The 13,275-nt window shown below is 40.0% G+C and overlaps 1 protein-coding gene across 2 annotated transcripts in view; it reads left to right on the plus strand.

Annotated features, from left to right (window-relative positions):
- Positions 1-13,275, plus strand: part of RAB31 (RAB31, member RAS oncogene family) — a 42,613-nt gene that overhangs the window by 14,986 nt on the left and 14,352 nt on the right. For both annotated transcript variants that reach the window (XM_083518848.1, XM_083518849.1), the window contains exons 3-4: positions 2,115-2,196; positions 9,663-9,734. In XM_083518848.1, coding sequence (XP_083374974.1) covers positions 2,115-2,196; positions 9,663-9,734 — 154 coding nt within the window. The remainder of the gene's footprint in view (positions 1-2,114; positions 2,197-9,662; positions 9,735-13,275) is intronic.

The raw sequence follows: 13,275 nt of genomic DNA on the forward strand, positions 1-13,275 counted from the left end.
CCCTGTTCCCTCCCCTCCCTCGGGTCGCCGTGGTTACCGAGGACTGCAAGCTGCTCGGGTGAGCGTGGGGCATTAAGTGGGAGAAGGAAAATTAAAATTAAAACTCGCCTGAAGGCCGCCTCTCCAGATATGAAGCTATCTTTCGAATTTTTTAATTTTTCCCGCGGCACACCAGGCAACATCTCGCGGCACACTAGTGTGCCGCGGAACAGTGGTTGGGAAACACTGTTCTAGAGGATGGAATTATGGGTTTTTTAGTTATTTTATATTGAGTTTTGATGTATAAACATTAATTAGCAGTCAATTAGATCAAAGTATTAATATATTGTTTCTAGCTTCTCTCAAACCTCTATTTTATTACAATTACTTTACTGAATAGATGTGTATTTTTGTCTCTTTATTTTGTTATTTACTGCTCATTTGTGTTGGAACATAGCCATTGTCAGTAAATGCTTTGGCAGGACTTAGTATAAGTCAAGTTACAGTTCTGGGAACATGTGAAATAACCAGAGCATCTGTGTGCATAAAGACTGCATTTCCTTGTATCCTCAGGAGGGATATATGGTACTCTTCCTTCCCATTTTATCCTCACAACAATCCTGTGAGATACAGTAGATTAGGCTGAAAGTGAGTAACTTGCCAGAGGGACCCTGTGAGTTTCATGGCTGAGTGGGGATTTGAACCCTGGTCTGGCACTCTTAACAACTGTGACACATTGGCTCTCTTTTATATAGCTATGGTTTTCAGGCAGGCTTTGGCCCAGCAACTATTTTATTAAATAAAGTAATAAGAGCTCTTGGAATATAACTGATTTGTGGAAAGCCTATGGCTCTGAGCCATTTGGGTAGATGTAAAAACTCCCCAAAAACTTTTTTGAAAAAATTAGTGCTTAAGGCCCGTATAAGTGATTGCTGTTTTTGACCTCTCTCACAACATGCTATTAAATAGCTCTTTTATTTAGGTTTGTATATTAAGCTTTGGTTTTAATAGCATCTACATGAGGAACATCGGAACCCAAATTATGATATTTAAAATTTACTTGCTGACAGTTCCTAGGCGTGTATCTGCTTCCAAAGATTTTATAATTCATCACATCGCCTTGGCTTTTAACAAGACAGGATAGCACAGTGTAAGTGCATGTAATTCATCTTCATTAATTTTTCCAAAACTTCAAAGATTACCAACTATGCAATATATGATTTGAATTTAATGCATGCATGTTTATGTCTAGAGACAAATCTGCCAACTTGTGCTAAAAAGAAAACTTTGGAGGCTTAAAGAACGATTTTATCCTTGTGTCATGCCTGCCAGGAATTATTCTATCATTGCCCAAGTCCCTCTGTGCCAACATAGCATAGTGCTATGCTGGCAGAAAAAAATCACATTGGTATAGTAATACCCCTTGCACTACTCAGATGAGCAGCAGCATAAGAGATGTTGTTGTTGTTTCATCATGTCCAACTCTTCGTGACCCCATGGACCAGAGCACGCCAGGCACTCCTGTCTTCCACTGCCTCCCGCAGTTTGGTCAAACTCATGTTAGTAGCTTCGAGAACACTGTCCAACCATCTCGTCCTCTGTCGTCCCCTTCTCCTTGTGCCCTCAATCTTTCCCATCATCAGGGTCTTTTCGAGGGAGTCTTCTCTTCTCATGAGGTGGCCAAAGTTGGAGCCTCAGCTTCAGGATCTGTGTTCCAGTGAGCACTCAGGGCTGATTTCCTTAAGAATGGATAGGTCCATGGGACTCTCAAGAGTCTCCTCCAGCACCATAATTCAAAGAGATACGAGATACTTAACTGTAAATAATTTGCCAACTTTTACTGGAACAATACAATTTTTTCTCATTGAACTGGAAAGTCATATGTTCATAATTTCATTTATTCAGAGAAAAAGCTACATGGATATAGTTCAAACTAGCAACATTCATATAGCAACTTCTGTAAATCTTTGATTGAACATCACTGGTACTTTTATTATCTAGCGGCAGTGTTTTTCATCTGTAGTATATGTACATACCTGCCCAGGTATTAACAGTGGCCAGGTATTAAGAAATAATTTGTTGTTAATATAAGAAGCTTATATCTTATTGTACTGCTTTTTCTTACAACCTTTTAGTGCTTCTTTCATGACTAAAACTGTGCCTTGTGGGAATGAACTTCATAAATTTCTGATCTGGGATACAGCAGGACAAGAACGGGTGAGTATGATTCCAGTATCTTTTAACTGAAGGCATTTACATGCTGTGCCTCTTTATTTTCACTAAAATATTGGGAAGTAGATATAATTGAGAAATACAATGTCAGTGAGGAGTGGAGCACACACAAAAGAGTTAAGGTGCTATGGAGGCAGGGTCAATATTTTTTTTTTAATGTGATTGGCTGACTGGAAGTGGGGGTAACCTCCTTGCAACTTCCAGTTGTTAACAGGAAAGGCCTGTAAGAGCCAGGGCCACAATAACTGCAACGAACAAGAGACCAAAAAAGCAGCAGTTTCATGGGCCATTTACCTGTTTGTGCTTGTTGTTTTTCTATCCAATTAGTCAGGACCCTTATGAGAAGCACAAGGCAGTATTATCTGAAAAGAAAGCATTTTATTTTTAAATAATTAAGGATTATGAGGAACCCAGAGTGGTGAATTGACTTAGCTCAAGGGTGGCCTACAAAGGTTAGCCTACCTTCAGCCACCTGAATTATTTTTCTGGTTGTTTACTGACAACTCACACGTTGCTGTCAGTGACATCTGGTTAGACTAGCCATCAAAGAATTTGTGCTTAGTTTTTGCAAGACGTCCTGGACCCAGGGGCTACCGTACCCCTGCAAGTCATGGTGAAACTCAGGAGACAGCTTATCTTTACCCAGGTCTAATAATTATTAGCACCTCACTCTTACTTCCTACTTCCATCACCCTCATTTCCCCAAATCTCTCTTTCTCTAAATAGCTTTTCCTCCTGGTGTGTTTAGGCCTTCACTGCATTTTTCCTGGTTTTCCTACCTTCAATCCATAAAAGGCAATCAGCTTGCCTAATAGTTTAGGTTTATGGTCCAGACAATATATGTTTTTCTATGTTGTTACACCTGACTGTCTTGTTACTTTTATTTGTGTACTAACACTTAAAGTTGCAAAGCCGTTCACTCTTGTCTGCCATTTTGTGTTAATAAGACTTTAATTGCAGTAAATTGTGTTGGTTCTTGCTCATTCCCATAAGAGGACATTACTGCATTTCTAAAGTAATTGTGTCCCTTGCAATATTCTGTGGCATGTGGTTGTCTCCAGTAAAGATTACTGGAGTGATTATTTCTTTAACATGCATGTAAGATACATTTCCATGCGTATAGACCAGGGGTCAGCAAACTTTTTCAGCAGGTGGCCGGTCCACTATCTCTCAGACCTTGTGGGGGGCTGGACTATATTTGGAGGAAAAAAATGATGTAAGAGCACCACAAGCCCCGGTGGCTACTTACCTGTGTCTTGCGAGCAGCAGGGGCTAGCGGTGGTGGCAGCGGAGGGATGATGAGCAGCGCGCGAAAGGGCTCCGGAGAGCGGTTGCTTAAAATGGCGGCCGCTTGAGTGCTGCTGCTACTGGAAAACACTATTTAGCCCCATCCTCTGACTTCATCAAGCGTTGATCTCATATTATCATCATTATTTATAGTTTTATTGCTTACTCTATAAAATGTGGTGACTTACAATTGTAAATATCACTGCACCCTAAGGGTTAGGGTCTGCGTAGCTCATTTTCTTTTTTAAAAAATGAGACCTGATATTCACTGGATCCTGATGGAGGACATTCCTTTGACAGGGATGACACCTCCTACTGGTGGTGATAGGCAGGGTCCAGTCTTTCACCTCCTTTCCAGGGGGAGGAGCCAGTCTTCTCTTCCCAGACTGACCATGTCTGGTTGGTATAGATTGGGTTCACCAGCGCTCTATAGAGATTTGTCTTCCTTTCTTTTCTTCACGGATTTCTTCAGGGGTGTTTTTGTCATTCCCCAAATTAAATCACAGATAAAGAATGAAAAATGATTTTTATAAGAGCTGAACACCATTCAGTTTTTGTATATTTTGCTGTATAGCAGGGGTAGCCAAGGTGGTGCTGGCCACATAATCTGTTGCAGTTCACAACATCTGGATGGCAACATGTTGGCTACTCCTGATGTAGGGCTTCACCTAAAAAATGTATTACGGTACTCCTTGATACCGATAACTAAATGTTCCTGTGGGGAGAAACAAGTAAATACAGAACTTACTTAGGCCAATATATTACTATTATTGTGATTAAGCTACTCAGTTGAACTAAATCAGTAAATACACTGAGGATCACGCTGACATTACTTTAGTCTTTATTTTAGTCTTTATGTTTTATAAACTTTTTTCCTTTGGAGATGTAAATGAAGTTGAATGGATAAATCAAATAGTATTGAAGAGACTGGTGTATATTGTCAAGTATTCATTCTCTCTCTCTTACTTATTTTAATAAAACCTATTTCCAAGTAAGTGTTTCATAAGTTTAACCATTTGCTTTTTTACTCAGAAGTAACTCCCACTGAATTCAGTGGAATTTATAGGACTACAAAGTTGTAGTTCCTAAGTTTCTCTGGAACTAAAGTTCCTATCTGTTACTGTTTTATAGAAAGAATGTATTTAATCTGTTGGTTTTTTTAGTGTGGATTAATATTTTCCACACAGTTTTCACCAGCTGGGAATGTTAGCTATTTCCTACCCTCCCCCCTGCACCTCTCTTATGAACCAAGCAGCTTTTCTTTCATGATAATGTGCTTGACATTTTTAGTTTTTTGAAAACAGACTTTAAATTCATAAACCAATTCTTCTCCATGCTGCTATTACATTTCTAACCTCTAGCTTTCCCAACATAGAGATGTGGATTCAAGTGTGCCTTTCTGTACATGGAAGGTGTCTGTTGCTGACACTAGGAATGCTTTACATCTCCTGCTAGAGCGTTGTGGATAAAATGGAAGTCTTCAGTCCTAGGTGCAACTCCCACTGAATCTCTGTGGATTTACTTCTGAGTAGACATGTGTGGAATTGTGCTGCAGATTCCAAATATGTTTTTCAATTTGCACAAGTAAAAGCGTAAAAATTGCTAAAAGGTGGTTTGTGAAATACTGCTTGCAGCTGTTTTCCTTTTGCTCATGGCTTTTTGGATCTGCATAGTCCATGCCTTATAAAAAAATTCTAGTATTGCCCACAGGAGGGGTCTCTAGACAAAAAGTTGCACAAGTAATTCTTTGATGTCTCTTTAGAGTAGAATAATTGTAGTTCATATTTTGAAGTTCATCCACACAAACTCGAGCACAACAAATGTATTATATACCCAGACTATTGTAACCCTTTGTTTACTTGTAATTTTGTCCCTTTCTATCTTGGAATAAATCTTTGTGCACTTTTCCTACTACATGTCTCTTGTTTTTCTTTGATGCTTGATAAACACTGAATCTACATGATTACATCCATAGACCTTTATTAATTCTTAAGAGGGTCTCTTCTCCAGAGAGCAGTTGGAAGTGGGGAGGCAGAAAAAGGTTCACCTTTCCTTCCACTCTGCAGTTTTAATCTGAAATCTTAGGCACAGTACTGCACCCAGAGCTCAGAAACTGCTCGCACTAATGAAATTCCCTGTCGTAAAATTCACCTGGAACAATGGGAGTTTCAAACATTGACAGAAATACTTTCAAGGCTTATTCATAGAGGTCTGTTCTTGAAATGTGACTGGTAAGTAGTGGAAAGTAAAGTGCTTTTAAATAATTCAGTGTCCCTTTAAGAGCAATCATCCTCTTGAAAGCTATGGTAAAACTTGTATTGAATTTGTTCTTCCCTCTGATGCACAAATCCAGTAGTAGAGTCCTTGTGAGAAAAAAAATCATAGACAACCAATGAACATCCCTGCTGCATAGGCAAGTTCTGCTTTGTGCAGTATGTAGGTTGATGGAAATGTATGAAATGGTCACTGTGCCTGGGCCCATCTACAGCTATGGGCTTGTTGGTTCCTAACAACTGAAGCTTGTTCATTTTGGTATATTAATTCATTACTGCTTTCAGGATCCATTTCTTTTTAATCACACTTCGTAAAACAGATTCTCTTACTTCCCTGGGACCCACATAAATCCAACATCTTTTCTATCCATTTTATGCATCTTTGCAGGTTCTCAAACTCAACTCAACCTACACAACTCACTAGTGTTTAAGGTACCCCAGGACTATTTATGGAGCAAGTTTGCTTATTTCATATATACTACTTGATTGTAAAAAAAACCCCAAAGCTGTTTACAAAAGGGATAAAACAATAATATCAGTAGAAGAAACAATGAAAACATTCAAAAAATCAAAACCAGTAATAAACTAAAAGCATATCAGTTGAGTAGTATGAGAGTTAACTGCAATAACAAAAGTAGGCACAGCTCCTTCCTCCAGCTTGGAAGACATTGCTACACCCTTCATTTACCTGATACTCTCTGCTTTGTGGGAGGGAGGGCACAATAAGATGAAGGGAAAAGTTGGCATTCAAGCCAAGCCAGCCTTCCATGCCTGTTTGAATAGTTGTGTGATAGAGACAACTGGATTCTAAGTATATGAAGTATGATTGGTCTCTTTTCTTGCTATCTTTTTGTCAGTTACTAAATACTGTTTTATTTTGGCAGGCCTTTGTTGTATGTGGCAGATCTTGTTTTTATGATTGGCTTTAGCTACTGATCCTGTCTCCTTGGCTAATTGTTTGTTTAATTTCTTTTTATATTTATCCAGACATTTATATTCCGCTATTCTGCTGTAAAAGCACCAGTCAGCTTACAACATGTAAAATTATAATTTAATAAAAACAACACTATAAAACAATCAAAGCTAGCTGCTTTTCACATGAGCGACTATAGGGATGTAAGGCTTATGGAATGGTAAGAGATTTGGACAAGTAATCTCTGGTTTTCTACTTCTCAAATAAAAAGGGATGGCAAAGCAATCAAAGATGATCAAAATGCATAATAGGGAACAAAGAAAACTTTGGGGTGACTTGGAGAAGGTAACCTTTACTATGCCAGCAGCAGCTGCAGCCATTTTAAAAAATGCTTTCTAAAAGTGTACAAAAGAAACAAGCAGTCCAAGTCATTTGAAAAGCATTCTGCAGCAAAAAGCCCTACCAGTTCAGACTACAGACTGTGGAAAAGTTTACGACATTAAAGGATTTCATCCAGCTATAGGAGCACAGTGCTGGAAGTGTATATTTTTGCTATCATATTTTATACCCAGATGAAACAAGAAGCAGACCAGTTTTTCTTAGGCTGCCCATTTTGTAAAGACGATGATCTTCCCTGGAGAATAAACTTAACTATTTATGAGACAACATTAATTTTAAAGTAGTTTGAGGAGCCGATGTCACACTTCTTTCAGAGGAGACCTGTAACAGTCCCCTATCTGAACCTGCATAAGGCAGAAACCATTTCACATAGACCAGAGGCTTTCCTCCACTCCATTGAATGTTGTGCCACACAAACAAGCTACGAAGAGGAGCAGTTTGTGTTCACTGTGCTTTTCAGGACTGGCTAACCTGTTTCACCTCAGATGCTCAGCTCCTATTAGACCCAGCCAGTATTGCCAATACAATGGACATTGTAGTCCAACAACAGCTGGAAAGCAACAGGTTAATCACCCTGGTGAATGCCTTGCTACGTTATACTTGGATTATCGCCTCAGTCATGGAGTAGTAGCCAGAATGGTACTACTGACAACATGGGAGAAACTGAAGGAAAGTTTCAAGACTGGTCTAGTAAAAAGAGATCCTATGCACACTTCACCACTGGCATCCAGAAATGCCTTATTTAATTCCAAATGGCTAATCATGGAGATCAAGAACTTTGAGAAACCTTATACTATACTGGATCAGCATTCCATTGCTTCGGAGATGACTAGAAAGAACTTTGCTGACCATGAACAAATGGGTGAATTGGAAGACTTATTCCAGACCTTATGGTCTAACCAGATGGTTTGAGCAAATCTTACCCTGTAACTACCGCAGAAGAAATAGATCAGCACAACAGAAGGAACTTTAATCACTGCCCAGTAGACCTTGTGAAAGGCTAGCAGCTGACCTTTGTCAACTGAGAGACTGATATTATTTGGATGTCATGGGCCATTTCAGTGGCCTGTACTTGATATTATCTGCTGCATCATCATTGTTGCACAACTGAAGAATTAATATTTTTGGTTGCTTTGGGATATACCTGAGTGAAGCCAATGCTATTCTAGTCTTGTTTGAGAGAAACAGGATTTTTGACCCGGTTTCAACTAGTGTATCCTCAGAGTTTGTAATAGGCCTGTAATAAGACTTGTCCTGGGCACAGGGCAGTATTATGGATTTCCAGTACCTATATGCTACTGGACTAAGGGTTTCGGAGAAAAGTAATACACAGTTTTCTTGGATTTAAAAAAGAAGAGGAACGTTTTTATTCAATCTTCCATATTCTTTTATAATTGTAAAGCCAACAGAGCAAAAATCTGAATTCTTTTTTCATAGGGTGTATAGTTCTTCAAAGGCATGCTGTGAAAACAGCCATGCTTTTGAAAAGCACATGCCTTAATACATGTTTTTCATTATCCACAGGGTGCCAGATATTACTGTGTTAATAAAACAGCCATTGTGAGGAAATACAGTATTTTTTTTTCTTTCAAAGGAGAGTTTCTAATGAGAAGTCACATGAAATCATATGCATTCCCGCTGGATTAAATCTCAGATGCCTAGCATTCCAGAAAATTAGCTACATTTCGTTTGCAAACTTGAAACTAATCACCCAAAGTTGGAAGACTTAATTTTAATGTTTGCTCAGACATCATAGTAAGAAAAGGAATGAAGAAACAAAGCTCCAAATATTCTTCCTGCCCCATTCCAGTTCCTTGCCTACCTGAGCCCATGATGTTGGAATGGAATTCTTTAGCTTGCTCCAAACAGCTTGAAAATTAATTCTGTGTCTGCTAGAGCTTCAGGGCAAGAATCCAGTTGCCCCTTCTACTGCTGCTGTTCTAGGTATCTGCTAATGGGAGAGGAAGGAAGACAATCTGGAGGGGACAAAATGTTTTATGAAGAGGAGGCCACACAGACAGGATGTAAAACAAGTCCTTCAATATAAAGCAGCTCACTCTGCAAGCCAGAGAGTCGATACACTTCCCCCTTCCCATCCCAGTCTCATAGTCCTGAAGATACCAGGAGCAGGCTCTGCTGCAGGTTAATAGACAGCAGTTATGCACTGGAGAAGATGGTGTGCCACCTAGCCACTCATTTGACTGATTTATGCTGGTTCTTGTCAGGATCCAGACATGAATGCTCTTCCCTAGCTTCTGGAACAAGTCACTGGCTTATTGTTTCTTGCCACTTGAGCAAACTGGAGTTGACCTGGTACAGAATGTTCCTGTAGTTTTTTTAACTATTTCACAGAACTTTGGTTGGCCTGTACCAGAGTATGTGCATTCATTATTCTAGCTTAGTAGATTTAAAACACTGTATTTTTATGTGATTTTAATAACAACACATTAATGCAACAGTGAGTCACAAGGCATACTGATTAAAGAAGCTAGAGCAATCATAGTGTCTTTTGTTGACTTACAAAAATGCAAGAACTTTAACTACTTTTTTCTTCTGTTTCTGTGTTCATTTTTTAATAGTTCCATTCATTGGCACCAATGTATTACCGTGGGTCAGCAGCAGCTGTTATAGTATATGATATCACCAAGCAGGTAAGCTTTCAAATCTCAGTTGTTCCATCAGGATGGACATTGGTTCTTCAGATTTCAGTGGTGTGAGGCACCCCCCGCCCACATTACATTCTGCTCAATTCACTACCTCATAGTTGTGATACCCTGTGACACCTCCTGGGCTCAGCGCCCAATGTGGCGGAACTGGTTGCGGTGCCCTAAACCCACCTCTGGTTCCATCACTGGTATGTAGGTTACTCAGCAATTCACTTTCCAGTGGTCATAGTGTGAGTGTTCCCTGTGCCTTCTGCTAATATTATACTGTATTCGCTAAGTCTTGCAAGTTGGTAGTATTTTCCTTAATTCATTGATGGCCAAACCTGGCCCTCCATCTGTTTTGGGACTACAACTCCCATCATGCCTAGCTAACAGAACCAGGCATGATGGGAATTGTAGTCCCAAAACAGCTGGAGGGCCAAGTTTGGCCATCACTGCCTTAGTTAGTCAATGTGTTCCTGCATTCTGGATATGACTTCCAGATGTTTTCAACTACAGTTTCCATCAGCCTCAGCCAGCATTGCCAGTGGTCGGGAATGGTACTTGTGTGCCCAGGCTCTATAGCCCTCCAACATCCCAAATTTATAATTAAGAACCAAACAAGACACAATACTTCTGGGTGAAATAAGGCCACAACTTTATAGATTACAGATGTAAGAGGTTTGACATAGGTATTGGGTATAACTACCAGCCCATGTGCTGGCAGTATTACCAAAGGGGTCAGTCCTGAGGCAGAGAGGACCTATGACTTACATCAAATAGGATTGTCTCCATGGGATCGCCATCTTAAGGGGTGCTGTCGCCATTGCCCCTGCCTGAGCGTCTAGACAGAACCAGAACTCTTTACCAGGATACCCACTTTTCTTGGAAGGGCAGGCCAAGGCCTACAACCTTCCCTCCAACCAAGACTAAAGCCAACCCAATGTCAAACCACCAAAGTTGTGACAATTGCTATGAGGTAGGCATAACCTTCAGACTGAGCCAGTTTGTTTGAAGGAAAATCCCCACCCAACCTTGAATATGGCAACCAACGATGTCCATAGCAAGGTAAAGTAGATAAACAACAGTAGACTAAAACAAGGGAAGGGTGGGCGTGAGATCCGACAAGGAACTGTGTATGGATCAGGTGGCGGGACTCTTTAAATAGTCAGAGGCAGACCCAAGTGAAGCCTGCTGGCTCAGTTGAGCCCGTCCTCTGGAGAAAGCCTGTCTCTTGGCCTGCTAGCCATTGGCCAGTTTGGCTGGCAAGCCTCCCAGCTGGTGAGGAAGACCATTTTGGCTCCCCAACCCCACCCCAGTCAGAAAACCTCCATTAAGAGGCTGCCACATTGTATTGTGTAGGGCAGTGTTCCCCAACCTTGGGCCTCCAGCTGTTTTTGGACTACAATTCCCATCATCCTTGACCACTGGTCTTGCTAGCGAGGGATGATGGGAGTTGTAGTCCAAAAACAGCTGGAGGCCCAAGGTTGGGGAACACTGGTGTAGGGGGAAGTGGTGGCCGGTCCACAACACCTCCACATCCATAAGTAAGGTAAGCAGACATGTAGCTCTAAACAGCTGGAGGGCATCAGGCTAGAGAAGGCTGGTGTATTCAGTGGTGCTTACTCCTCACACTAAGCAACCATGACATTCCCATACCTGCATTGGTATAGGAAAATTAGTACCTAAAAATATGGTATATTTTCTAAAAATACAGAAATATATACATTTTATTTTGTGCAATTTGTATTTGCTCGGATATTTTTAAACTGTTCCAAAACAGTTCAGCTAAGTAAATGAAGTAATAACAAAATTGGCTCCATATTTATAGCTGAAATTAAAATTACGTAACAACAAGTCTTTGGTTTTTGACAGATTACTGAAATTGGGAAGTCAGTGTGGTCAGGACGTTCTCTGCTACAACATCCAAATGGAAAGCTGCACATTTTCAAGGCCAAATTATGTATTTGTATTTTAGTAAGAAACCCATCTGCTAGTGCTGTGTAACAGGAAAGGCATTAATGAGTGAATATAATAGCTTGCCTACAGTTTACATATTTAGCAAATTGAATTACATATTTGATTTTAGCTCAGAAGTGTTGGCACAATTAATTGGTATATTAGCAAAATTATTTATCAAGGGCTAACACCTTCCTGCGTAGTGGTAGTGAACTTGAATTAAGTGTTGGGGAGCTATGGAGGAAAGATAATGCACTCAATGCAAATAACAAATCCCATTAATTTCATACTAAATGGATATTTACCTTTAAACTAAACAACGGTGATTACAAAGCCCATAATCTAGTATGGTGCCTTAGGGGTGCATAAATTGACTTGTCAGACATTTATTACCAGAAACGACAAATCCCAAGCCTTCTTGTCTTGCTGTTCTCCTACTTTCTCACTCTGAGGAGTAAGTAACATCTAATCCAGGTGGTACAATGATTTTCAACAACAGTGTCTTCATTCATATATATATATATAGAGAGAGAGAGAGAGAGTTTTCTTTGTTCACAAAGGTATGCACAATGTCTCTTTTTTCAAGTTACATTTTCCATAGGTCAGTTTCATTTGTTGAGACATTAGGGTTACATTAGGAAGAAAAAACGGGGGAAGAGATGGAGGGGGCCATGGTGGGTGGGGATGGGGTCGGGAGGTGATATTTCTGTTTTGCTTAATGTATGTGTGGGGTTTTTTGTCAGTGTCATTTGTGCAGCTTCTCTTTGCTATTCTCTTGTGTTCTTTGGTGAGATAAATTGTGGTTGGCCTAGGGTGCGGTTGCTTGTGTTTGATTGGCTGTGTTGAACTCTGTTTTCGTGTGTGAGTGGGGTCAGTGGGAATTTTTAAATCAGATTAGCCATATTGATTCATATGCTGTTGGTGGATTCTTGTCATTGTCTTGTTGGGCTGTGTATGTGATGAAGGGTATCGTCTTCTATTTGTCCCCGTGTCAGTTTCAGTTTATCTGTTATTTTTTCTAGTAGGGCTGTTTCCCATACTATTTGGTACCATTGGTCCATGCTTACTCTTGACAGGTCTCTCCAGTGTCTTGCTATGATGTTTCTGGTTGCTAAGAGTAGATGTGCTACGAGTTCTTTGTGATAGGAGTGGGCATTATTGTCTTGGAATATGTTTAGGTGTCTTCCTATATTGACTCTATTGGCTTTTTCATCCTTGGAAAGGGTAGAACATGACACCAGAGATATTGCATTCAAATAAATGGTATGGTAGATAATTGATTTCTCTCCATGGGGGAAGAGTCATGCATAGCCAGATCCTTTATCAGGTTGTTTAAAAGGCCAAGAACTTTATGCGTCCACTAAAATACATAACCCCAATTTCACATGGTTTTGAGTCATTTTGACGCAGACTGGTTTTGCATCTTCCCAAGCTCCCAAAGGCCTCCTGGGCAAACAGAATTAGTCATAGAGCTGTAGACTATGATCAAAATATGTTTGAAAATTAAAATGAATAGTTTTACAAAGAAGGATTAAATGGTATTAATAGCAAGGAATTCTCAGGAGAAAAAAATGAAAACCATGCTATT

Source organism: Podarcis liolepis (genome assembly GCF_965112155.1).
Source record: "Podarcis liolepis genome assembly, chromosome: 8".
Lineage (NCBI taxonomy): Eukaryota > Metazoa > Chordata > Lepidosauria > Squamata > Lacertidae > Podarcis > Podarcis liolepis.